The sequence below is a fragment of the Nycticebus coucang genome, chromosome 21 (assembly GCF_027406575.1).
Source record: "Nycticebus coucang isolate mNycCou1 chromosome 21, mNycCou1.pri, whole genome shotgun sequence".
Lineage (NCBI taxonomy): Eukaryota > Metazoa > Chordata > Mammalia > Primates > Lorisidae > Nycticebus > Nycticebus coucang.
In genome coordinates this window covers 53,509,319-53,536,847 of record NC_069800.1, presented here as the reverse complement: position 1 = coordinate 53,536,847, position 27,529 = coordinate 53,509,319, and the positions used below count along the sequence as shown (strand labels likewise).

The 27,529-nt window shown below is 46.8% G+C and overlaps 1 protein-coding gene across 16 annotated transcripts in view; it reads left to right on the top strand.

The window, feature by feature from the left end:
* Positions 1-27,529, top strand: part of ZMYND8 (zinc finger MYND-type containing 8) — a 131,414-nt gene that overhangs the window by 7,027 nt on the left and 96,858 nt on the right. For 13 of the 16 annotated variants that reach the window (XM_053574362.1, XM_053574359.1, XM_053574356.1 and 10 more), the window contains one exon: positions 3,327-3,397. In XM_053574362.1, coding sequence (XP_053430337.1) covers positions 3,327-3,397 — 71 coding nt within the window. Of the gene's footprint in view, positions 1-2,061; positions 2,292-3,326; positions 3,398-27,529 lie in introns of those variants that run through there. The other 3 variants (XM_053574353.1, XM_053574346.1, XM_053574339.1) reach the window with 2 other exon arrangements.

Genomic DNA, 27,529 nt, shown 5'->3' with positions numbered 1-27,529 from the left:
TAATTGCTCTTTTTTCAGTGCATGCAGGATGAGAAATAAGCATAGGCTTTCTTGCTCAGGCATTGAGGGAAAGAAATCTTTTATTCTTTGGGGGACTGGATGGGATGGTCTTGGTGGTGTTTGCAGGCACTGTTATTTTTTCTTGAATTACCTGAAATGTCAGTTTGTGACATCCACAGGCAGATGACTTGTAAGAGGTGGTGGTGGCATACACAATGTATAGAAGTAATTGGTGGTGTATCTTCCTGTTGGGGCGAAGAGGTTGTTTATAGTTTTCAGCTAATTTTTATCTTTTTCTTTAGGAGGAAAGGGGGTACCCAGTCTTCTCATCAGAACCTTTAAAGAAAAAACAAGTCCTGTCAGTTTGAAACAAGGGTTTGTTTGTCCCATTGTTTTTGATTTAGATGATCAGGGTTGTTGGAAGGTAGTGGATTTGGAAAGAAGCTGTATGTTTTCTAAGACCTTAATGTGTGAATGTGTGTTAATGACAGTTCAAAGTGTTTTTCCCAGATGTAGTTGCTTTTTCTTTATAATAATAATCATAATAATTATTTGCACCCTCCCCCCGCTGCCCCCCCCAAATGACTGAACAGTTCTTAAATAGACCAAGAACTGTGGGGCAAATCTTGATAGGTAGAAATCTTTTGTTGCCACCACTTTTGATGTAATATTCATAGTTTTCTCTCCCCAACAACATACTAGTTCTTAGCATTAAACCAAAAAAAAAAAAAAAAGAGAGAGAGAGAGATCAGTGGTGTAGAAAAAGGAAGTTGCTTTAGATGTGGGTATTCAAAATGACTAATTTTGCATTCTGGTCTTTGCTTTTGTAAATGAAGTTTTTTTTTTTTTTAAACCCCTTTTAATGCATAGACACTGCAATTTCCTTTAGTCAAATGCAAGATATTTTGTGTGTGTGTGTGTGTACACGCGCGTGCGCACGTGTGGGTGCATGCCTGTAGGTCCACGGGTTCCTTTTGAAAGGATGGATGGATTCCTGATCTGTGAAAAAGATGGTTTTCTTAAATTGTTGTGCTTGAAATTTGGGCTGTAAAGTGGTGGTGCTATTGCTAAAGTTGGGTGATTACGGTGCCCACTTGCAATACTTGGAAAGATAAAATACCTGAACTTCCCCCTCCCTCTGCTCCAGAATTGATTAACTTAAACTCAGCAGCAAATAGCCACCACATAACTAGTTTGCATTTTCTTCCCCTCTCAGCAGCATTTCTGCCTGAAGTATTCAGCTCCTCCAGGCTGTTACAAGCCAAATAATTGTTCTCTTGAATGCAGCCCTCCCCCAAGATCAATACACCTTTGAATGTTTCATCGCTGCAGAAATCCTTGCAGTGGGTTTTTTTGGCTCAGTCACCCATAATCGTTGCCTTCACACCACTCTACATTTAGTTGGATCACAGATTAGCTTTTTTTTTCTGTCACTCAAAATTGGGGATTGGTTTCAAAAAAGTTTAGGATTTCACATACTTCATGCTAGAGAGGGAAACTATTCAAGTTACTAGAAAGATGAAGATTGCTGTTTGTTCTTTTGAAGTTAACCATCTACCCATCTCTGAGGGCTGCACGGGGCTTTTTGTTAAAATTTATCCCCAGTCACCCTGAGCAAGAACCTGTCAACAGCATCCAGTTAGATGACCTGTCCAGGCAGAGTGTGTTTCTGAGTGGAGAATGTTTTCCCTTGAAGTTGGAGTAGAAAGTATTAGTGCTAAAGTCATCTTCGATAAAGCTCTGTCATATCGTTGCTTATAAGTGAAGTGTTTTAAGTTTAGCAGGCTGCTGTCTTCTGATGAAAACCATGGGTGACAACATGTCAATTGTTTCTTCGGTGACTTTTTTTAAAAAAAATGTTTGGTTTAGGTTTTATCTGCAGATGCTGTGTAAAGGAAATTGTTGATGGGGTTCAACATCAGAATGCTAAAGGTGTTCGTATTCTGATTTCAACCCTAATTACCTTCCTTTCTTCTTTCTACTGGGACTAGTTAAGTCTGAGGCTTCCAAGCGCCTGCCTGTAATTTAATTCTGAGCTATAATCTTTTCCTTTCTATCCAGCTCCCATCCTGAATCCTCTTCTCCCAACCAGCCACGTGGAACTCTCCTAAACACATCTCCATCTTACCCTGGGGTTCGGGTTCCGGGCCTGAGGCCGCCTCTTTGGACTTGTCCTTTGCCTCATTGCAGTCCCAGACCACGGAACACAGACGGGACATTCTCTCCTCAGCCTCCTCCTTCCTGCCCTGCCTTTGAGTCTTCCAAATGGAAAATTCCAGCCGTATCAATTGGTGATGCACCCATTTCTTCTCATTGAACCGCAGTCTCATGGAATTGCATCTACAGTGATTGCTCAGATGCTTAATCACTTCAGTGTCAGCCTGAATGTTTGGAAAGCTCTGGCACCCCAAACCATTCGCACCAGTAGAAGCAGTTTATTTTATTTCTTCCTTTGGTTTAGCTTGTGAGGTTGTCTGTGAGGGGAAGATCTGAAAGGACCCGCTCTCTGTTCAACTCAAGTTCCAGCAGAGAGAGGGAGAGAGGAAAGTTCTGGATGATAAACTTTTTGCAGAGGAACCTGCTTTTCTCCCTAATCCTCAGCTCAACAGCCTGGTGCTGTTTAAATAATCTTCCTCATTCCACTTTTGTGGTGGGGGAGAATTAGTCACAACGCAGTAGCAGGCCATGCCTGTTCCAGAGAGGAAACATGCAGGGGTGGAAGTGTGGAGATCCCAACCTTAATTCTTGGGGATAAATGCTTCCTATTTGAATGGTTTAAGACCAGGTTTTTATTTTAGCTTCTTGCCTGGGCATATTTTTTCTACTTTGTAATTTAACCTGTATCTTTTATTCACCTTCCTGTCTCATTTTAAAGATTTAGAGGGGAGGTCTGGGAAATACTGTGCCTTGAAGAATTAAGAGATCAGAACTGGAGGTACTCCACAAAACACCTCTGACCCATTTGCCTTTGAACCCTGCTGTTAACAGTGAGAAACTCACTTATTTGAAGGCTGGGTTCTCATTGGCCCACAGGGGTGGATAGTAACTGTGTGTCTAAAAAAAAGGCCTTTTGCATCCCCTAATAGCATGACAACTGGAATAGTAATTTGACTTAAAAAAAAAAAAAGAGAGAGAGAGAGACACTCTAGTGTTTTATAAAACTCCTTTAGGAGTCTTAACAATTTGTTGAAATCAGCTGTGGGCCTCCCCAGTAAGTATGGGGGAATGTCTTAAAGGTGGGTTTCTTGCTAGAACATCCAAATAGCTTCCCCCATGTGGCACGTTCTCAGCCTATCTAAACATGAACATAATTTGCTCTGTTTCAGCTTGGCTGAAGAGGAAATAAAAACAGAACAGGAGGTGGTAGAGAGCATGGATATCTCTACTCGCTCCAAAGGTGAGTAAAAATCTTGTATTATCTATTTGAGAGCTAAAGAGGAAATTGGAATTTCTTTTTGTTGTTGTAGAGCAGTGAAGTGTGGCTCTTTGAGCTGACGTTGCAACTCTTGTTGGATTTTGAGATGTAGGACCTTTGATGGATGAATCTAATTTATGGAGAAATCTCCTTTTGATTTTCTTTCCCTTGCATGTCTGTTTGGTGTGCTGACGTGTCGGGAATCGTCCTGACAGTAACTTTTACTTGTGTGTCATGACTGAGGGCGGCTGGCTACCTCTCCACAGGGTGACTTTCAGGAATTGGAATTTAAATAAAGCATGTTCTGGAGTCTCCAGCTGTTGCTAGTTTTCAGATTTTAACAACTGGCCCCTTCGGAATCTAATCGAAGAAGTGGGATGAAGCCAGCTCACCTTCATTGGAAAACGGTGGTCTTGGGTTAAGCTAAAAAGGAAATGCAGGGCTTTCTGGAATGCTGGGGCCAGTGTTTGCATTTATTTGAAGATTTAGCAAATTAGGGCAAACACAGTTTATGTTTTTATCCAGAAGCCTGGGGTAGACTCCTCAGTATCTATCTTCTAATTGAGAGATGGGTACTTTTCATTTGGTCCGCATGAGAGAGATTTTATGACTGCTTCCCAAAAGGAAGCAGTTACTCACTTTTGCCATCAGGGTACTTTTAAAAATGAGCTCCTGGCGTATTTTTCATGTCTTTGGTTGATGAAAAGGCTCGTCTCCAAATGTAATGGTTGTATTAAGTTGTTTTTATTCCGTCAACAAGTCAACGAGTGCTGGCCCTGAGCACACAGCCCTGCTCTCAGGGATGTGAGGAAGGAGGGAAAGGCTGGAAGAGACAGTTATTGCAGATCCTACAGGAAGGAGGTTCTGATCTAGCTGGAGAGCGTCACAAAAACTTGACTCTGTCACAGAAACTTGACTCCTTACCCGTGTCTGAAGCAAAATGCATTTTGAGGGATTTTTCTAACACAGTGGGTCATTTTGGACAAAGCTGGGGGATCAGATGGTCAAGGCTGTGACCTTAGACATGGGAGCTGGCTGCTGCTCTCTGGTGGGGGCTTGGAGAGGTGGGAAGGCCAGCCTGGCTGGGTGGGCAGCCAGTGCTGGGGAGCAGCAGGGGGGAGCTGGGAGGGTGGGTGCATCACGGCAGGAGGTTCCAGTGCCCAGATGGTGAGGAGAGCCAAAGCCGGAGACTTTTGAGCAAGGAGTGTGCTTTCTCACAGAGGTGTTTTGAGACTGTGGGTGATGAGGGAACCCTTGGTGTGATCACAACCCAATGTGGTCCAGTAGGAAATGGGATAGAGCCAGAGAGAGGTGCCCAGGAGGGGCAGGACTCCGCATTCTGTTGCTCACTCTCCTGACAGGGCTTGGACAGCCTGTTCTATTTCCTTTTTTGGATTAGATTCCGGCTTGTAAGAATAGTGCTTGCTGACAGTGGGTATGAAGGCTTGTGCTCCTGCTAGGAACCGCCTCTTGGTGACCCCCTGTGACCTCGTTGTGGGGTAGGTGACCTTCCTACTTTACAGATGAGGAAACTGAGGCTTCCAGCGGTCATGTCTCATGGGTAGTGGCAGAGCAGGACTGAACCGAGAGGTGCTTCCGTCCGGCACACCCCTGTAACTCTCCAAAGGGCAGGAGTCAGGGGTGGTCAGCTGGGCAGGAAGCCTCCCCAGGCCCCACCTGTGTGGAGACCCCTCTTCTCCTGTAATTGTAGAGACCTCTCCTCGTCTTTCTTTCTCTGCTCTGGATGCTCCTAAGCCTTTTACCAGGTGGCACTCCTCCCCGAGCTGCCTGAAGCAAGACCACTCTGGGGTGACCATTGTCCCCTCTCTCATCTGCCCCACTTCATCCTCTCCCCACAGCAGCTAGGATGATCTTAAACAAACGTGGGTCAGATCCTCTGTCATCTTGCCAATTCCTTCCCGTGAATTTAAGCACAGCCCTGAAGTCACTCTGGCCATGTCCCTGGGCTGGCCCCTCTGTTTCCTTTGAGACCTTTGATTCATCTTGTCCCATTTCTCCCCCTGACTTGGCCGCCTTCTCTGTTGCTCCTTGGAGTCCTGGCTTGTCCTTGGCTGGGAATGCGTGGCCCTGGGTCCTGGCTGCTGTTTCTCATTGCTCAGATTTGTCTTAGATGTGGTCTCCCTAAAGAAATTTTTGGTGGCCACCTAGTCTGAAGGAATCATTCTGTCACTTTTCATGATATATTTAAAAATGGACTTTTAGGCTCGGTGCCTGTAGCACAATGGTTACAGCACCGGCCACATGCACCGAGGGTGGCCGGTTTGAACCCTGCCCGGGGCCTGCTAAACAACAATGACACCTGCAACAACAACAAAAAATAGCCGGGCATTGTGGTGGATGCCTGTAGTCCCGGGTACTTGGGAGGCTGAGGCAAGAGAATCATTTAAGCCCAAGAGTTGGAGGTTGCTGTGAGCTATGATGTCACAGCACTCTACCGATGGTGACATAGTGAGACTGTCTCAAAAAAAAAATTGACTTTTAATTTTAGGGTTATTTATTTATTTATTTTGAGACAGAGTCTCACTCTTGCCCTGGTAGACTGCCCTGGGGTCATAGCTACGGCAGCCTCAAACCTTCTGAGTAGCTGAGACTACAGGCATCCACCTAGCACCTGGCTATTTTTAGAGACAGTGTCTCAATCTTGCTCTGGCTAGTCTCGAACTCCTGAGTTCAAGCAATCCACCTGCCTCAGACTCCCAGAGTGTTAGAATTATGGGCATGAGCCACCCCGCCTGGCCTTAATTTTAGATTTTCTTTTCTTTTTTTTTTTTTTTTTGTAGAGACAGAGTCTCACTGTACCGCCCTCGGTTGAGTGCGTGGCGTCACACGGCTCACAGCAACCTCTAACTCTTGGGCTTACGCGATTCTCTTGCCTCAGCCTCCCAAGCAGCTGGGACTACAGGCGCCCGCCACAACGCCCGGCTATTTTTTGTTGCAGTTTGGCCGGGGCTGGGTTTGAACCCGCCACCCTCGGCATATGGGGCCGGCGCCCTACTCACTGAGCCACAGGCGCTGCCCTAATTTTAGATTTTCAGCATAGTTGTGAAGGTAGTGATGAGAATTCCTGTGCTCATGTCCTCTGTTACTATTATGATGCGTTAGGATGGTGTATTTGTCAGAAGGAGTCAGTCTGGGCTTGTTATTACCAATTGTGCAGATTTCCTGAGTTTTTCCACCAAGACATCACCTTACATTTAGTTGTCCTGTCTACTTAGGTTCCTCTTGCCTGTGACAGTTTCTCAGACTTTGCTTGTGTTTGATGACTTTTGACAGTTTTGGGGAGCGCTGATCAGGTATTTTGTAGAATGTCTCTCAGTTAGGATTTGTTTGATATGTTTCTCACGATTGGACCCTGATAGACTGGGGTTATGGGCTTGGGGGTGGAAGACCACAGGGGTAAAATGCTGTCTTCATTACATCATATCAAAGGCATATACGTCCTATTGCAGCCGATGCTGGCTTTGATTACCTGGGTGTGGTTTCCTCCCTTTCTTTTATTATTATTATTATTATTATTATTTACATTCTTCCTGCCCTTGGAGTTCCCCAGACCTTGCTCTTTGGAAGGAGGTCACAATGGGCAGCCCACGCCCCATGTAAGGAGTAAGGAATTATGCTCCATCTCCTGGAGAGCAGAGCATCTACATACATTAGTTGGAATTCTGCGTGGGCTAATTTGTCTCTGTTAGACTCAAGGACACTTACCGTACACTTTGAGTTATGATCTAGTATTACTAATTTATCGCTGCTGTTAACTCCTGCTTTGGCTGTCAGGAGCTCTTTCTGTTGGCCTTTGTGTCTCCCTGAAAGACCTTGTGATTGTGGGGTGTATTTATTTGCTTATTGAGCACAGTCTTACTTTCTGGGGCTGTAAGATGTCCCAGGCTCATCTTGTACGTGCTGTGGCTCAGCCATAGAATTGACCATTTCTCCAGTGACTCCGTTGTCCGTTGTTGGAGAATATATTAGACTCCAAGATCTGGGCACGATCGTGTGTGGTCATTGCTGCTGGGGTGTCTGTGGTTCTAGGTCGTCTAAGTTGACAGAGCAGGGAAACACGATACTCACGTACCTGCAAGTGTTTCCACATGTACCCATCTGCATCTGAATTAGCTAAGCACGAATTCATATGCTTGTCTCCACCTCCTGTCTTTTATCACTTGGCTTACTCTGGCCTTCTCTCCCTGCTTATCTGCAAACTCCCACTCCAACAGTAAGAGAGCTGGTAGCTCTCACCACCTACCATTCATTTGCCATTTTCAGGTACATTTTTAACCTGATCTACAGTGTGCAGCTGGGTGAACTTTAACAGACGTATGCACTTGGGGGACCATGACCAAGATCAAGATAATGATTGGACATTTCCAGCATCCAGAACATTCCTTGAAAACTCTGATTTTGTTGAGAGCCTGTGTTAGAACCTTGTTCTTTGTTTTCTTGCCCTGTCAGAATGCAGGTTCCTCCTGTTCTTTTTTTTTTCTTTGTAAATTTTTTTTTTTTTTTTGGCTGGGGCTGAGTTTCAACCCGCCACCTCCGGCCTACCCCTTTGAGCCACAGGTGCCGCCCCTGTTCTTTTTTTTTTTCTTTTGAGATGAGGTCTTGCTGTATTGTCCAGACTGTAGTGCAAGGGCTATTCACAAGTACAGTCCTATTGCATTATAGCCTCAGACTTCTGAACTCCCGTGATCTTCCCACCACAGGCTCACAGGTACCTGGAACTACAGGCACACGCCACTGAACCCTGCTTGTAGGCACCTCTTTAGGTGAACCCTGTCAGGCTCACCTTCTCTTCAACTTGAGTGTCACGGTGGCTTAGAAGCAGAGGTGTCCAATGTTTTTTCTTTTTTGCTGCAATTGGAAGAATCTGAGTTGTTTTGGGTCACGCATTCATTTTTTTTTTTTTTTTTTGTAGAGACAGAGTTTCACTTTGTGGCCTTAGGTAGAGTGCCATGGCATCACACAGCTCACAGCAACCTCTAACTCCTGGGCTTAAGCGATTCTCTTGCCTCAGCCTCCAGAGTAGCTGGGATTACAGGCGCCCGCCACAACACCCGGCTATTTTTTTGTTGAAGTTCGGCTGGGGCCAGGTTTGAACCCGCCACCCTCGGTATATGGGGCCGGTGCCTTACTGACTGAGCCACAGGTGCTGCCCCTGGGTCACGCATTCAATACACAAACATGAATCAAAGCTGATGAGCAAAAAAAAAAAAAAAGAAGATTTGCACATAATTTTCATGATATCCACCATCAAAGAGGCAAAAAAGTCCTCACAAAATGTAGAAAAAACCTGGGTTCTAAAGCTAGACTCCCGGATTCTGGATCGTTCTCTTCCTAGTTCACCTGGCACACTTTACTTTTGAATATGGCAATGATAAAGATAAAGGGTTATGATTAAAATGAAATTTGCTCACAGACACAGAGTGCTCAGAACAGTTCCTGGGAGGTTATGGGTCTGAACATGATAGCCACGATGGTAATCGACTTGGAGACAGACGGTGAGCTTTTCCTGGTAGGGATGCAGGTGGTGAGAACTACTGACTGTGTTTTGTAGTCTCCCTAGCTTGCAGCCTCCAGGAAGAAAGTTGGTGGCTGATAAGGAAACAAGCCCAGATAGGCCCTCTGCTCAGCAGGGGCAGAGGGAGGAATCATGCAGGGCTTCTCAGCAGGCAGGCTTGGAACCAGACAGAAATTTGCTTCTCTTAATCTAAGATCCTGGTGATTTTCACTGCTTTGGCAGTGTCCTGTCCTGTTGGCCTCTACAACATTAGACTAAACTCTTTTGCAGCTGTTTGGAGTGATTTTCCTAGGTGCTCTGGAGCCCTTGCTTTGGTGGGGAATCACTGAAGGCAAGGGATCTTGTTGTTTTCAGGGAGACCTTCTTTTCTCCTTAGGGACTCCCTTGGTGGGTTGTCTTAGTGTGGAACTGGGCTCCTATTTCCCAGAGAGAGTGGCGATGGTGTCTGCTTCTCTTTCCAGGGCACCTTTCTGATGGAACCGCTCATGGCAATGTGCAATATCCTAGAGTTAAGATCCTGGGCTGCAGTCTGCACGGTCAAAAGGTGATGTTGGTGAGGGTCCACAGGGATGAAGGCTTATCCCTCTTTCAGTCCTAATTATCTCAGAGTCCAGGGTGGATGTTCCAGGCTCAGTAAATACATACAGTAGACCTCTACTCAGTTGGTCTACCTCAGTTGACCTCTTCCCTACATCGATCTCCTTCTGACGTGGACCTAATTTTCATAGTCTGGACATGCACCACTGTATTCAATGGAAGTTCTTTATGTTGGTCAGTTTGTTACAGTCCCTTTTGGGTGAACTTACACAGAGGTTCTACTGTATTTATTCCTCCAGCCTTCTTTTCTTGTGGTTTCAGAAACTCCAAGCTTCAGTCCCCAAGTGGCACCATCTTGGTCAGGGTTCTTTGGTTGTGGGTGGTGGAAACCAGCTCTGGTTAATTTGGGCAGGAAGGGGGAGGACTGAAGGTGGTTTCTTCATGGTTTTGATGGGAAGAGTGGGGGTTCATCCAGGCTGCTCCTGGGGACTGGAGTCAGGGACAGCAGTGCAATAACCATGTGTCACATGTCTGCCCTTTGACCAGGGAAGGGACACCTGGACCCACCAATAGTAACAGTTCCTCCCTCGGAAATAGATAATTCCTCAAAAGGAAACGAGGTGACCATGCCAGAGTGGTCATTGGGAAGCTGTCACTATTCTCTGCTTACAGGTAGAAAAACAGCCCCTGAGCTGAACTATACCTGGGAAACTTAAAATCTCAGGCAAGAATTGCTGCAGAATTCTTTTTTTTTTTTTTTTTTGTAGAGACAGAGTCTCGCTTTACCACCCTTGGTAGAGTGCCATGATGTCACAGGACTCACAGCAACCTCTAGCTCTTGGGCTTTTGCGATTCTCCTGCCTCAGCCTCCCAAGCAGCTGGGGCTACAGGTGCCCGCCACAACGCCTGGCTATTTTTTTTTTTTGGTTGTAGTTCAGCCCGGGCTGGGTTTGAACCCGCCACCCTCCGTATATGGGGCCAGCGCCCTACTCACTGAGCCACAGGCGCCACCCTGCTGCAGAATTCTTAAATCCTATTCTTATATCTAGCCCATATGACCTTTTGGGTTCTTTAACTAAAATTGAATACACCCTACTCCCCTGACACGTACTCACTTATTAACTAATTCCCAAGTCAGTCATTGCCATTATGCTAACCTTGGCATTTACTAGAGTGTTTTAGTTCTCGGGAGACCAAGATTTTGAGCTTTCAAGGTGTCAGGTTGACATTTGTATCTGAGAGTAATGGTCTGTTGAAAGATGCTCTCACATAACTCAGAAGGACCATCTAGATGGCAGGTGTGTTTGTATAGCTGACATTTTACTAGGTGCCAGGTTATTATATGCAGATTAATAATACCACGATGTAGTGTGTTGTTCCCATTTTACAGCTGAGGAAACCAAGATTCAGTTGGATTAATTGAGGTAGCAAAGTAGGGACGGAGCTGGGGGCTGGAGCTGGGGACTAGGGTCAGGTTTACTGTTTGGTTTTGAACCTTTGTACTAACCACTGTGCCGTGAGGGTTCCAGGTTTAATACCTGCAGGCCCAGCAGGTAGGTCAGTGACTGTAGCTGGCATCTGGGGCTGCTGGGGGCTTTGGAGAACGAGAGTGTGCCTCCATTAGATTGCTGACCAGCAGGAATATGGCTCACTCAGTGTTGCCAGCTGGGATTTTCTCCACCCCTCCCCCCTGTAAAACTGCCTTGATTTAGAAATGTGGTCTATGCAGACTAGTTTCTCAAAAACCATGCATGAACCCAGCAAAACACATTTCCGGGTCAGAAGTGGCCGAGGGCTGTCATTTTGCATCCTTTACGGAAGACTGGTCATGGCACAGTTCATTGCAGGATTTGGCCACACCGTGCATACAGAACAAGCCCCTCCAAGGCCAGGGATTTAAAGCCCAAAAAATGATGGACTCTTGGTGAGCTGAGTTCACGTCTCTGTACAAAGGCTCCCCTGTTTGGGCTGTGTGCATCTTGATCCTGCCCTGTGTGCATTTTGTGGTGATGATTGTGGTGTGCGGACGCCGGGCTGCCAAAGCTGAAACCATTTAAAAAAAATGTCTGTGTAATGTCACCAGCACGAGGGAATGAGCTACTTGGAAACATGCACAGATGCAGCGGAAGCCCAGGATATTAAAATCTTGAACAGTATCATTCTTGCTGAGATTTGCCTGGGTAGGGATATGTTTTCAGAGACAGGATGCTGGAGAATATACAATTATAGCAATTTGCTAACCAGCCCCAGACCTTAATTAGTACAGGATCCTTGTTCTCACTGTTGTATGTAAATGAAGACTTTCACAAAGGGATTGTTTATGAGGATGCCTGTGAGATAAGAGACCTTCTGTCATTTTTCAAGGAAACTCTTTAAGAAAATATAACCGTAAACACTTTTAAATCACAGTGCATCGCAGAAGTGCTGAGAATTTTTCTTTCAAAAAATGAGCATCAGTATTTTCAACTCTTATTTTGGCTCTTGTACATTTCCGACAGCCCATGAAGTGCCATCCATGTACTGTGCGGTGGAGAGAATTTGTTGAGTTAGATATCTACCAGATTGTTCCTCTCCTAACAAGGTCTAAAATATCCCAGAACTCTGACGATGTCTGATGATGGTTTTGCAAATGAGAAATCTTCTACCTTGGCCAGCGTTGTCTTTTCTGTGCATCTGTTTAAGGAATCCTGTCGGCAACGTCTGCGCAGTTTAGCTTTGTGGTTCACTTGTGGAAACCTCGTGTTTGCCCCATTTTTTGAAGGCTGATCCACATTATATGTTTATGGGACTATTACTATTCTAGAAGACTGTGATCTAAAATTGACCATTTTCAAGCTTAGTTTAGAAAGAACCATCTCTTTTTTTCTGCCTCTAAATGCCTGTAGGATAAATGTACCAGGTCTGAAGATTTATAGAGCCCCTGCCTTTTTTTTTTTTTTTTTAAATGCCTGACAGTTTTAAATAATAGTTACTTCATTTTGTCCCATTGGCCATGGATCCTTTACTGGTTGAGTGGAGCAAGTTTAGAAGGTCCACGTGTCCTGATAGGGACCAGTGCCTCTCCAGCCTCTCCTGTGTCCCTGACACACCTACCCTAGGCTTTCCAGCATTTTACAGAATTAAACAAACATCTTTCTTGAGATATCACAAGCCATACAGTTCTCCATTTTATTTTATTTTTTTGAGACTGAGTCTCACTTTGTCACTCTCAGTAGAGTGCTGTGGCGTGATAGCTCACAGCAACCTCAAATTCTTGGGCTCAAGGGATTCTCTTGCTTCCACCTCTCGAGTAACTGGTACTACAGGTGCCTTCCACAACACCTGGCTATTTTTAGAGATGGGGTCTCGCTCTAGCTCAGGTGATCCATATACCTCAGCCTCCCAGAGTGCTGGGATTACCCGTGTGAGCCACTGCACCTGGCCTCAGTTCTCCATTTATTTTTTATTTTTTTAAGACACAGCCTCAAGCTGTTGCCCTGGGTAGAATGCTGTGGCATCACAGCTCACAGCAACCTCCAACTCCTGGGGTTAAGCAATTCTCTTGCCTCAGCCTCCCAAGTAGCTGGGACGCCAGGTGCCCGCCACAACAACTGGCTATTTTTTGGTTGCAGTTGTTATTGGTTGTTTGCTGGATTCGAACCCACCAGCTCTGGTGTATGTAGCTGGCGCCTTAACTGCTTGAGCTACAGGCGCCGAACCAGTTCTCCATTTTAAATTGTATCCTTACATTTTTAAAAAAATGTGTTCCCAAAGTTGTGCCACGGGTTCCACAATTAATTTCAAAATGTTTTCGTCACCTTCAGTAAGAAAGGTCATCCTTATTAGCAGTCACTTCCCATTCTGTTCTCACCTAGCCCCTGGTCTGCTTTCTGTGCCTGTGGATTTGCTTATGCTAGGCATTCCCTATGAATGGAATTACATGGTATGTGACCTGTTGTGTCTGAGTTCTTTTGCTTAGAGTAATGCTGTCAAGGCTTATCCACATTATTGTAGCATGTGTGCATCAGTACAGAGGGTCCCTAACTTGGATGATGCTAAAGAGATAATGCATTTTTGGAGATAGAGTCTCTTTCTGTTGCCCTGGTAGAGTGCTGTGGCATCACAGCTCCCGGCAATCTCAAACTCTCGGGCTTAAGCAATTCTCCTATAACTCAGCCTCCTGAGTAGCTGGGACTACAGGCTCCTGCCACAACACCCAGCTATTTTTAGAGGCCGGGTCTTGCTCTTGCTCAGGCAATCCACCTGCCTCAGCCTCCCAGAGCGCTAGGCTTACAGGTGTGAGCCACTGGGCAGGCCCAAGAGATGTCAGTTTCGACTTACCATATTTTCTTTCTTTCTTTCTTTTTTTTTTTGAGACCAAGTCTTACCGTGTCGTGCCCTTGGTAGAGTGCCATGGTGTCACAGCTCAGTAACCTCAAACTCCTGGGCTTAAACAATTCTCTTGCTTCAGCCTCCCAAGTAGCTGGGACTAGAGAGACCTGCCACAGTGCCTGGCTATTTTTCTTTTTTTTTTGGTTGTAGTTGTCATTGTTTGGCAGGCCTGGGCCGGGTTTGAACCTGCCAGCTCTGGTGTATGTGGCTGGTGCCATAGCCACTGAGCTACAGGTGCTGAGCCTGATTTACCATATTTTCTTTCTTTTTTTTTTTTTTTGCAGTTTTTGCTCAGGGCCAGGTTTGAACCCGCCACCCCTGGTATCTGGGGCCAGTGCCCTACTCCTTGAGCCACAGGCGCTGCCCTGATTTACCCTATTTTCAACTTAACGATGGGTTTGTTTGGACACAGCCCCATTGTAAGTTGACCATATTCTTTTTATGACTGAATAATGCTTCGTTGTATAGATACACTACATACTTGGGTATAGAGTTAGGAGTGAAATTGGGTAGGGGTCACAGAGTAACTGTGTTTAACCTTTTGGAGAATGCCGCGCTGTAAACATGCTTCAACCCCTGCCTTGTCTCATGCCCCTCCTCGTCTTCCCTAATAGCTATTGTCCTATTTGTTTTTTTTTTTTTTTTTTGTAGAGACAGAGTCTCACTTTATGGCCCTCGGTAGAGTGCCGTGGCCTCACCCAGCTCACAGCAACCTCCAACTCCTGGGCTTAAGCAATTCTCTTGCCTCAGCCTCCCGAGCAGCTGGGACCACAGGCGCCCGCCACAACGCCCGGCTATTTTTTGGTTGCAGTTTGGCCGGGACCGGGTTTGAACCCGCCACCCTCGGTATATGGGGCCGGCGCCCCACTGACTGAGCCACAGGCGCCGCCCCTATTGTCCTATTTGTGACCACACGTCTTGGGAGGGGTGTCTGTGCTCCTGACTTAGTCTCCTCGCCTCCCACTTTCCTGCCAGCCACTTTGTGACTTCCATCCAGTTTCCACACTCTCACTGAGCTTCCTGAAGGCTCCATATTGCTTTTTCCAGTGGAACTTTTGAGTCCTCATCCTCATCTGCCTTGATCTCTCAGCAGTGGTGGAAGTGGCCGACCCTTTTTCCAGAGCCCACCTCATCCTCTGGCTTCGCCACCTGAGTTCTGATTTTCTGCCTGTTTCTTTGGCACCTTTTTCTCCCTTCTCTGGCCATTGGAGATGTTGAAAGCTTGGCCCTGTCCTCACTGACCCAGCGTGTTCTTTTCTCTGGGTGATCTCACCACATCTGTAGTTTTATGACTCATCAGTTTATGTTTCCAACCTGGGTATCTTCAGAGTCACGATGCAGAGGGCGGTGGCCTATCTCACCTCCCTACCTGTTGTTTGCTGATGGGTGTCTCAAACTCAACATGTCCCAAACCAATTTCCTATCTTAACTTGCCCGCTTCTCGTGCCTAAGCCAAACACTTGCTTCTGCATGACACGTCCAGCACTCTGCCAGTTGTCTAGGTCAAGGATACAGACTTAGCCTTGATTCTTCTGTTCTTTGTCCTTTTGTGTCATTTTGTGACTTCACTTAGACGGTTGGAACTTTTATCCTGGAGATTGAAGTAGAAGCAGCCTTGAGGCTAGAGAGGAGAGCTTTGTTTTCAGCATAATCCAGTGCCTGGAAATAATTACCTGAGCTCAAATGTCTGTTCTCTGTGAAGCCATTGGTGGCCTGCCTTTCTTTTCCCTCTAGGGACTAGGGCTCTTTGAAATGGCCCTCTTGCCTCTGATTTCTTTCCTTCCTGACATATTAATATCACTTTTAGTGGGCTCTTTTAAAAACACAAGTCTGATTGTCCAACTCTCCTTTTAAATTTACACTGGCTCCTTAAGACCATAGTCTTGAGTGGAGATTCAGGGCCTTGCTCCTTTGTCTTTTCCGCCTAGGATCGGCACTGCAGGGGCCCTGCAGAGTCTGTCCCTCCTGTAGGGCCTGCCTGTCTCTCTTGTTGGCATTGTCCCTGCCAGGTTTTTTCCTGCACCATGGTTTACAGCTCACTGCATACTGCTTTCCCCGAGAACCACCATCCCCCACCACGTCCACATGCTTGGACACCCAGGCTCTTCCTCTTTCTGAGCCCTTTATTTATACCTGTCCTATAGTTAAGTCTTTTAGGTTCCAAAGTCAAAATCACCCTTGAAAGTACCTTAAATTGCCCGTGAAAGTAATCAGCTTTGATCAGAAATTCTTATGCATACTGAAGGTTTGAGAATTTCCAAGCTAGACTAAAGGAGGAATGAAAGGCAAGTTCAAATACACTTTCCTAGGTATCAGGTCATTATGCCTTGAATTCAACTGCTACATCCCTAGAGGCAAACAGGAATGGATGGGTGATTCAGAAGCATCCTGCTTGCTTACTAGACTGGCTCCTTTGTCTTAATATTAAGCTGCTGCAGCTGTGCTGTCCAATACAGTAGCCACTAGTTGTAAGCAGCTGTTTAAACTTACATTAATAAAAATTAAAAAAATTCCTCCTTCCATTGTGCTAGCCACATTTCAAGTGCCCAACAGCCACAGGTGGCCAGAGGCTGCTGTATTAGGCAGTGTAGTTGTAGAACAAACACTGAATGTTACCATCATTGGAGCAAGCTCTATTGCCCAGTGCTGTTCTGTGGCCTTAATAGATTAATAGATTTGTTAGGAGTGCTGGATCTGTAGGGGAAAACACCTAGCCAGGGACTGGCACGCCACTGAACATGCTCCATAAATGAGTGTTGTGTTAGGCTTTACGTTTTGCTTGATCAGACCCTCCTGGGCCTGCCTGTTCGTCTCTGAACAGTTCTACTAAGAACATAGCTCTCTTTTTATCTTTCTAAATTTGGCATTTTCTTTTTTTTTTTTTTTTTGTAGAGACAGAGTTTCACTTTATTGCCCTGGGTAGAGTGCCGTGGCGTCACACAGCTCACAGCAACCTCCAACTCCTGGGTTTAGGCGATTCTCCTGCCTCAGCCTCCCAAGTAGCTGGGACTACAGGCGCCCGCCACAACGCCCGGCTATTTTTTTGTTGCAGTTTGGCCAGGGCTGGGTTTGAACCTGCCACCCTTGGCATATGGGTCCGGCGCCCTGCTCACTGAGCCACAGGCGCCGCCCTAAATTTGGCATTTTCTATTGAGGCGCTGCTGCACTGCCTTTCTGCCAGGCCCTTTGGCATGGTGGCCCTCACTGGGGTCAAGTTCCACATGATATCCTGGTGAGCTGGGTTGCCCTCTCCCCAGCTTTCAGTATGGTTTATTGTAATTATTCATTTACCTGTACAGTCTCTTCTAGACTGCTAGGGGGACTCTTACCCGGAGATTGGCGATTCACAGTAGCAGTTCAACAAATGCTTTTTTTAAATGAAGGGTCTCTTGTAAGAACTATGAGCTAATTAACTTTAATCAGAGAAAGTGGCTTATGGATTTTCAAGTGATAAAATCAGTGTATCTTCTTGACAAGCCAAAGTATACAAAGAAAAAGCTAAAAATCTCTTGCCAGGTAACCAGTGATTATAGTTATGTTTTTGTCTGTACCCCCCCCCATGCTTTTACAAATACAAACAAACCTATAACAATATACATAATGGAATTGAACTTTCTAGGACCTGGCCGTCCTAGCAAAGCACCCGTCACCTCTGATTATTTACCTTATTCTTTCTCTCTGATTCCCCTCCCTGTTCATACCCTTTTAAGGATTTTCAAGGTTGGATTTCATTATCTGAAAGTTAAAACAACCTTGGCAAACAGGGAATTCCACCTTCAGGGAGAAGCCTGGAGGATTGTTCATGTGGGAATGGTGGGATCATATGATTTTTTTTTTTTTGTAGAGACAGAGTCTCACTTTATAGCCCTCGGTAGAGTGCCGTGGCATCACACAGCTCACAGCAATTGTGAGCTGGCATCACACAGCTCTTCAGCGATTCTCTTGCCTTAGCCTCCCGAGTAGCTGGGACTACAGGCGGGGATCATATGATTTTATTTTTAAACAGAAGCCAGAAATCTGGATTTTAAAATGCAGTTTCTACCCATTTAAAAACATGGACAAACTTACTCAAATTTCAAAAGTAATACCCAACTCTGGGTAATTTGGATTTAGCCTGTGGGTCCTTAAGTTGACCACCTCTGGCCCAGGCTGTCAGTTCTGCTCACGTGATGCCCTGGTCGCTGCCCCTTTTCCATATCACTGGCTAATCTCATCAGCCAGCAGCGGGGCTGTGTTTGTGCCCCACCTTGTGTTGACGCTCCCATGACTCCCCATCCTCATGCTTCAATTTGGAGATCCTCTTTTATACCAGGTTGCTATTTCTTGGGTTGGAACCAGGTACAGTAGTAATTGGTAAGAGCTGTGTTGTAAGACAGATACGTATTTTTAAAATTTAGACTCATTTTAAGCCTGGCGAGATGCTGACACTTGGTTGCCAATGGGAACTTGTCCCCCAGGCTGCATTAGAAGGACAAGTGGTTTAGGAAAAGAAAGAGGAGTTTATTCATTTGCCAACAAATGAAAAGGATTGGACAGCCTTCCATCTTACCATAGTCCTAGCCATTAGCAGAAATACAGAGCTTTTAAAGGGGAGTTTTCAGCTTCAGGCTGTTTGTTTATCTGTCTATCAGTCTATTTATTTATTTTTGAGACAGAGTCTCAAGCTATCACCCTGGGTAGACATTATAGCTCACAGCAACCTTCAGCTCTTGGGCTCAAGCAAATCCTCTTGCTTCAGCTTTTCTTTTTTTTTTTTTTATAGAGACAGAGTTTCACTTTATTGCCCTCGGTAGAGTGCCGTGGCGTCACACGGCTCACAGCAACCTCCAACTCCTGGGCTTAGGCGATTCTCCTGCCTCAGCCTCCCCAGTAGCTGGGACTACAGGCGCCCTCCATAACGCCCGGCTATTTTTTTGTTGCAGTTTGGCTGGGGCTGGGTTTGAACCCACCACCCTCGGTATATGGGGCCAGCGCCCTGCTCACTGAGCCACAGGCGCCGCCCTGCTTCAGCTTTTCTATTTTTAGTAGAGACGGAGGGTCTCACTCTTAGTCTGGTCTTAAACTCATGAGCTCAAGAGACCTTGGCCTCTTGAGGCTGTTTTAACTATAGTTAAGGGTCTGAGGGACCCCTTCTCTGGCACACCTCTACACCTTACCAGTTGAGCCAGAACAAAGGACACTCCCTTGCTTCTCCCAACCTATTGGCCTTGAGGCAGGGATATGGGTTTTGGTTCTCAAAAAAGGCCAGGGGCTTTTAAGGAGACAGAAAACATTTTTAATAGTTTTATGCTTTCGAGGCCATTCCCTCTGTATCCTCTGAAGGGCCCGAAGGAGCTAGATGGAGACAGAAAGGAGCAGATTGAGTTTCTCTCGGCTCATGCCCACTGAGTGGGATGCAGGAGAAACTTGAAAAACAATCTTGTGTCTTCCCTCCCTGAGGCCAGCTGGTGTGACTGCAGAGATCCGTAGCTGCCTTGGGGACCCTGGTCTCACACTGCAGGGGCAGGTGTTAGAGCATCCAGGCAGAGGCTAAAGATCTAGGAAAGGGTTGGAAGAGATAGATCCCCGGACTTAAAGGGTCCTCTGAGAGAAAGGGCAAAGAACTGAGGCTAGAATTTAGGTTAACTGGTCATGGTCATCTCAGTGAGGGGGAGGGGTATCTCCCTGGAGACAGTCACGAGCTTTTTTTTTTTTCAAACTGCTATGTGATTCTGAAAAACCTCTTCCAAGAACAGAGAGAACTAGGAAATGGACGCCTGAGAAAACTTCATGCGTTTTTCCCCTTTGATTTTTCAGAAATTGCCTTTAGCTATGTGACCCTGTCACATTCACATGTTCAGCATTTAACCCCCTACTTAGGGGAAATGAGGTATTTAGGCAAGAAACTGTAATAGCCGGGTATCTGTTGAAAGGGTGATTTCCTATTTTTAGGGTACCTTTTAGACCCTAGAGTAGCCAGTCTCCTTTTTTTGGGTAATCTTTCCTGTTTACTTATTATAACCCTGTTGCCTTCTTGGTTTGCTGGAAGAAATTTGTAGACTGGGGAAGAAAGCACTGGAGTTCCCTGTGAGTGAGGTCAGCTGGCATACCTTGGAGCTTGGTTAACCCCGTCCAGATGGTCAGATGTGTGCACTGGGGGCACTTCTAAGCCAGGCCCTGCTGGGCATTGGGCTACAGCAACAAAAGACCGATAAGCTGAGATTAAGCTCACAATCTGGAGAATACACTATAAATTAAAGTGAATCAGCAAAAAAGGGAAGAAAATTTTTCAGCAGTGAATGACTGAAATGAAAAGCCACAATCAACTTCAGGATGATATAATAAGGAGGTTGGAGGTTGAGGTGGTCAGGGAAAGCATCTCTGGGAGGTGACATTTGAATCAAAAGCTGAAGTTGGGCGGCGCCTGTGGCTCAAGGAGTAGGGCGCCGGTCCCATATGCCAGAGGTGGTGGGTTCAAACCTAGCCCCGGCCAAAAAAAGAAAAAAAAAAAAAAGCTGAAGTTGGCAGCTCTTGAGATGATTGGGCATAGGGCATTCTAGATGGAGAGGCCAGACAAGTGCAAATGAGCTTGGCTTGTCCTGTGGAGCAGAAAGGAGGCCATTGAAGGCTTCCCTGGGATTGAAAGCTGAATTTGGCAACTCTTTTTTTTTATTGCAGTTTGGCTGGGGCTGGGTCGAACCTGCCATGCTCGGGATATGGGGCCGGCACCCTACTCACTGAGCCACAGGTGCTGCCCTGAAGTTGGCAACTCTTGAGAAGATCAGGCATAGAACATTCTAGATGGAGGGACCAGCCTAAGTGCAAATGAGGTTGTGTTGTCTGAGGAGCAGAAAGGAGGCCATTAAGGGGTGCACTGGCATTTCCTGTAGTCCTAGCTCTTGGGAGGCTGAGGTGAGCAGGTTGCTTAAGCCTGTGATTTCAAGACCAGCCTGGGCAACATAGTGAGACCCCATCTCTTAAAAAAAAAATGAGAGAAAGGAGGCCATGGTGGTTGGTGTGAAGTGCACCACCACTCTCTGTGAAGGAGAAGAAACAGTGAGCAGGACCAGATAACTGGGACACTAGATCTCTAGAAAATGTTGGGTGTCTATAGTAAGTCCCATAGAGGGTTTAAGCAGGGGAGTGGTCCATCTTCTTCAGGTTTTAAGAAGGCCAGCTAGTGAGCAGCCACAGCACTTGGATCAAAGTGCAACTGTGAAGGTTGGATGGGCATAAACAGGCAGTTGTGAGGATGGGTAGGGAAGGAACACCCCTCTGCAGAGCCCCTGTCATGTGCCAGATGCCACACGGGCACATTCTTAATAACCCTGCAAGGTTTGGCATTCATAATACTTTTCTCTGAGGCTCTGAGAGGTCAGTGACTTGTCTGTTTGACCAGGAAGTCTCTCCCACCCCCTCTCTCCCAAACTTGATGAGTCTTAGTTGAGTTGGGAGGTAGGTGCATTGGGAGGAGTCTTGGGACTTCTCAGGTCATTCTGGAAAGGGTGGAGCTGGGATTGTGGGCCCCTGGAGAACTCTTTGATCTATGAGAAAGTCCCTTAGGGATTTTGAGCCTGGCTTGGTTCAACCCGGGAGAGGATTTACTGTGAAAAGTTTGTTTCTTCTCAGTGAACCTTTCTGAGAAATAGGCTGGGAAGAGGTTAGACTGGAGACTGCCATGGTGAAGTTACAAAAAGATTTGGGGAAGATTTGTTTGAGATTTCTGGTTGACTGTCTCTTCTCTGGCTCCTCTTCCATTACCAGGAGAGGAATGGGTAATGGTGCCTTTCACTTTGCATGCAATGTCCCATGGAATCCTGTTGTCCCTTTTAGGAAGATTCTAATCACGGAGAGGCTCGGTAACTTGCCCAAGGCCACACCACTGGCAGGTGGCAGTGCTTGAATGCAGACCCTCATTGTCTGGCTCCAGAGCTCATCCACTGAGCCGCAGTGCTATGTTGACGTGGGCCGATGCCAAGCTTGCCCTACCTGCCTTCCTGACGGACAATTACCAGGTGGCACTTGCAGCCTGGGGAGAGCCGGTGACCTGTGTAGTTAAGGGCTTTGGAGTGGAATCCAGCTGTGATGGAGGTGAAGCTTGCTGCATTGATCTGTCTGCCTTTGAGCATGTAAATGACTTTGCCTTTCTGAGCCTCACCCATAAAATGGGAACAGACACACAGTCCCAAACTCTTGGAGGTTCTTGGGAGGATTCATCCCTAAAGTAGCTTCTCAGAAAACAATAGCTGTGAATGGTGTGAGCCCAGTTTGAAAAGGAAATAGAGAAATAATATTTCCCTGGCTACACCTTCTCCCCCCTGTATGTAACTCCGGTATTTTGGCTTTTTGTCCATCTGAAATCAGTTTCTTAATAATTCTGTACTCATTCGCCTGTATGTAACTCTTGTATTTCAGCTTTTTGTCTATCTGTAATCAGTCTCTTAATCATTCTATACTGATTAGCCCCTTTCACATGGGTCTATTTTCCTCTGGGCTCTGGTTACCTTATCAATGAAATGGGGATACTGAGAACCTGCCTCCTTGTAGCATTTGGTGAGTTGTAAATAAATCCATGTTTGCCTTTAGAACTGTGCCTCCTAGATAGATAATAAGTGCTCAACAAAAGGTAGCTGTGACTATTATTTATTTCTGGCAGTCCTCCCGTGGGGCCAGCGGCCTTCCCAGGAGTTTCCCTGGTAGCCTTGGATGTCTGATAGTTGCTCAGTAACTATTTGTTGTTGACTGACTAGTCCCATTGTTTTTTTTCTGTTTGAAATCTGAAGTTGGGGCCAACAGGTGAAACACTAGGAATCATTTTCCCTCTCAATGAGTACACACCTCTGTGGGTGGTATATTTACTCAAGGCTAGACCTGCCTGGTAGCTCACTGAAAGCTTCTTCCTGCCAGATTTCTCAACCTTGGTGCTGTTGGTGCTTTGGGCCTGATTGTTTTCTGGATCCCTGTTCTCCATCCAGGAGGTGCCAGTAGCAACTCCTCTCCTTGCCCAGTTGTGACAACCCAAAATGCCTCCAGACATTGCGAAATATGCCCTGGTGGGGTGGGATCTGGCTGAGACCCATGCTTTACTCTGATCCCCTTAAAAGCAGCACCCGCTGGGTGGCGCCTGTGGCTCAAAAGTAGTAAGGCTCCGACCCCATATGCTGGAGGTGGCTGGTTCAAACCCAGCCCTGGCCAAAACCTGCAAAAAAAAAAAGAAAAAAGTAGCACCTGCTCGATTCCTTCTTTATTTTTTATTTATGGCGGCATGATGATTGTCTGCAGCCAAACCCCTCTGTTGTTGTGGCTTCCTGACTTTGGCTTCTCCGCCACATGCCTCAGCGGCCACCCCAGTCCATCCTCTGTGCACTCCTGAGGCTGCAGGCAGTAGCACACATTCTTAGAATCAGTAGCAGACTGAAGTTAAACATCTTTTTGAGCATGGTCATTGGGTGACATGCTGGGTCTGAAATCCTTGCTTCTCCAAAGGAATGTGGCAAGGTGACTGTAGAAGAGCCATCTTTCCTTAGTGTTTCAGTGGAGGATTTTCTTATCTATTTTTTTTTTTTTTTTTTGCTGGGGCTGTGTTTGAACCTGTTACCTCCGGTATATGGGGCTAGCGCCCTCCTCACTGAACCACAGGCGCCGCTTGAGGATTTTCTTATCTTCATTAGGTGACTTTCAGAGAGGTTGGCCTCCGCCCAGGCACGTGGGCACCGTCTCCTGGTTAGTAGCAGCACCGCTTCCTTCATCTGTTAGCTTTCTGAAGCTTCTTTATTTTCCTCCCCACCCCCCTTTTTGAGACAGAGTCTCACTATGTCACCCTTGGTAGAGTGCTGTGGCGTCACAGTTCACAGCAACCTCCAGCTCTTGGGCTTAAGTAATTCTCTTGCGTTAGCCTCTCAAATAGCTGCGACTACAGGTGCCCGCCACAACGCCCAGCTATTTTTCATTGCAGTTGTCGTTGTTTAGCCGGCCTGGGCCGGGTTCGAACCCGCCAGCCTCGGTGTATGTGGCTGGCGCCATAACCACTGAGCTACCGGTGCTGAGCCCTTTATTTTCCTTTTCTTTACCAGTTTCATTGCTTCAGCTGCCAGCGGCACTGAATCTCCTTTTTGTTTCCAAATTGGCCCTCGCTGCTACTGCAATTCCATGCTGCAGTTTGAAAGCCACCAGCACCCGAGCTTTTCAGAACCTGAGCCAGACAAGGGTGGGAGTGTGTGGCCTTCCTGCTTCTTTGCAGCCTGGATGAATAATGCAAACAGGTCTGAGCCACCAGAACCTGCTTCTCAGCCAGCTGCAAGGCAAAGGCCAGAGGCAGCCGGTTATTCCACATTCTCTTTGTGCTGATGTGGGGTAGCTTGAAGGGCCTCAAATGTGTACACTTGTCAGAGGGAGCCTTCTGGGCCTAGGCCTGCTGACAGGCTGGATGGGGGCACTGCTTCCTCTGAGGGAGTCTGAGGGGGCCCTGCCGAGTAAAATTCGAAAGAGCCTGGCATTCTTGAACTAGGAAATTCCTGTTGCGATGTTGTCCTTTTTCCTGAGGGCCTCATCGCTGCTGAGGGAGAGAAAGGGCCTAGGTTGCAATTGCCTCTAGTTGTTGAGGGCTAAACATGGAATTCATTTGTAAATCACCCTCTTTTCCCTAGATTGAGGCAATTTCTGTCCTGCCAGGCGAGTTGGGTAGTTCATCTTTTACATATGAATGTGCCCTTTAATCACCACTTGTGCATTATTGAGAGCTGGGTGGAGAAGGCTGAGTCTAGTGGGAAAGGATTAGACCATTGAGTATAAAAGATGGGTTTTCCCATTTCTAAGAGAGGCGAATCAGAACTAAAAAGGAATTTGAAACAATTATTAAACAAATAAAAGACACTGTCAAAATGTAAAGCAAACCCACCCCAACTTCCTTCTGATACTGTTGCTTTAGCCAGGAGAACACCTGTAGTTCCTTGTATTTATTCAGAATCCAGTGGAATAAATGGCTCTTTGGTGCAGTGCACTGAAGACTTTCAGCTTAGCTGAGCTGCTGTCGAGGGTGATAAATGAGAGCCAAAAGCCTGGGGACATGAAGGCAAGTCACCAGGCCTCAGACTGCCTGATTGCAAAGAGGTGACTGTGTCCTTGCCCCAGCTGGCGACCTAATGCATACAAGACTGGGTCTGACCCGGTAAGTGGTGACTCTTAGCCTGTTCTCTTTGCCTGTTCCTCCTCCCCTTGGGAGAGGCCGCTGAGAATCGGGAAGCAGGACTGTCTGCCAGAGCCTCTGTTCTCTTTTGAAAAAGAGAGGCTAGGCCCTGTGAATAGCTGCGTCTTCTCAATGGCAGGTAAGTGGCCCCTCCTGGTGCCACCTGCCCCTCACTTGCTCTGCCTCCAAGGTGCCCTGGAATCCTGGTGAAATGACATTTCCCCCAAGTTGAAAGTGACCCTTTTATTTCACTGCCTGATTTCCATTCCAGCCCTCCTTTTCTTGGTTCTGGATGTGTTTTACCAGGCCGGGATTGTTTAGAACAGCGGTTCTCAACCTGTGGGTCTCGACCCACAGGAACTGTATTAAAGGGCCACGGCATTAGGAAGGTTGAGAACTACTGGCAGGGGACAGCTCAGCTCTGGCAGCCCCAGGCCAGCCAGGGCGCAGTCTTCTCTTAGATTTTCTGTGGATTTTCAGGGATGTTGAGCATTTGGGCAAAAGGTCCATTTGCTTGGGAGTTGTTTTCACTTAGACGGTCCTTGTGGCTTAGGCCTCCCACCCCTCTTCCTGGGCTCCAGATTTCTTTCTGCTCTCTGCCTGGAGGAAATTCCAGGCTCTTGTTTCTTTATGATGTAATTACTGATTGGGGAGGGCCCGAAGATTGCTGGGGAGGGAGGCCTGTTTGGGTACCTGCCCTGGTCTGTGTCTTTGGGAAAGGCTTTGAAGTGATTAACGGATCTCTGCTTTGCTGCTTCTGGGAGAGCAGCAGCGTGTGGTCATGTTTGAAGTGGGCCGCTGGGAGGATTGGGGGTGGAGAGAGTGCTGCCACGCTGGCCTCTGCTGCTGGCCTTGGGTTCACTATGAGGGGAGAGGACCTGGCATCATTTCTGCCATCTGATTGAAACTCAGAAATCATGTCCTGGACTGATTCTGGTCTCCATTGGATACAGGCTGGTGTTTTCCATGACTTTGAACTTGTGGGATTGATTTAACATGCTCCTCTGAGAAAGCATACTCTGTTTTTGGAGCAGGGATGGTGGTGGAGGAGAAGGAAGAAGAGGAAGAGGAATGATTGTTGGTTAGGAAACAGTTACCCCTGACTGGGTGCTTACTTTTTTGCCAGGTATTATACTAAGACCTTTGGGTGAATAACTGGTTGAATCCTTTGATGACTCCACAAGGTTATCATCGTCTTCATCTTAAAGGAGGACAGAGGCACAGGGAGGTCAAGTAATTCCTAAGGTCACACTGCCAGGAGGTTCAGAACTAGTTTCTGCCTGTGTTTCGATGCCAGAGAGCTGATTCCTGACCACTGAGGCATTCTGCCTCTGTCATTTGTGTCCTGATCCATCAGAGCATGCACCCCGACTTCTGTGTAGGATAACCAACTTGGGATTTGCCTGAGACTTGGCCAACCGCTTGGTTGGTCACCTCCTACTCCTGTGGCCTGCCACACTTGTCTCAGCCTGTTGACCAAGGCTCTCTTTCATTCAGGCCCCAGCAGGCTAGCTGTCGAGATCATTAAGGAAATTTAACACCCACAAAAACACACAAGTGCCCTGGCCTTTCAGCTGCGGCCCTTTCCCTGAGGGAGGGGACAGACAATTCCCTGTAATGGTGTGTCACTTCCTAGCCCCTGGAGAACAGCCTGTGCTGTGACTCAGGCGGATGTGGGCTTGGGGGGGAGCACCTGGTGTGGCCTGGCTGGGAGGCCTAGATGAATATTGGAAAGGAGGAGGGGAGACAGCCATGGAGGCCCCTAGCCTACTTTGTAGCATAAGGCAGGTGCTTATGCCACCCTCTGAAGATTGTGAGGTGGGGGTACCTCCTGGGGGCTGCCTTTGAGATAGTAGCTTCATCAGTGACATTCTTCCAGGTCCCGGAACTCTTTGTTGGACCTTCTCTGCCCTTTTACCTCCATCTGTAGTTGAGGGTAACAAAAAAGGCAAATGATAGTGTACTCTTAAACCATAGACCCTAAATTAGGCAGTCTTCTTGCTGCAGAGCTGAGGACAGGGCCCTCCTGGTAGAAGGCCATGTGGAGCATGTGAGCCCTGGCTTGCACCGACTGGGTGCAAATCCCAGCCCTCTTCCTTGGTATCTGTGTGATCTGGGGCAAGTGACTTGGGGCACGCTACAGGAAAGCATTTTGAATAGTGCCTACTACATTGCATGTAATAAAAGAAACTCTTTGCTGTTAATAGCCATGGCTCAGGAAAGCTAAGAGGCAGGGTTATCTTGAAGTGAGGCGTCCTTTAAGTCAAAGGACATCCGGGAAGTGCTGAGCGGGATTATTTCTGGTGGTTCACAAGAGACAGGTTTGGGAAGGCTCTCAGCACATGCTTGCTTCTTAATACCCAGCAGACCTTCTCATATTATTAAGATTTCAGTGAAATGTCACAAGGAGGGGAAGATTCTGCTGCTTTCTGCTCCACGCCAAGCTGTTTCCCTGAGTCATGGCTCTGTCCTCTGCCACAGGGAGGGCTCCTCCCTCTGCCATGTT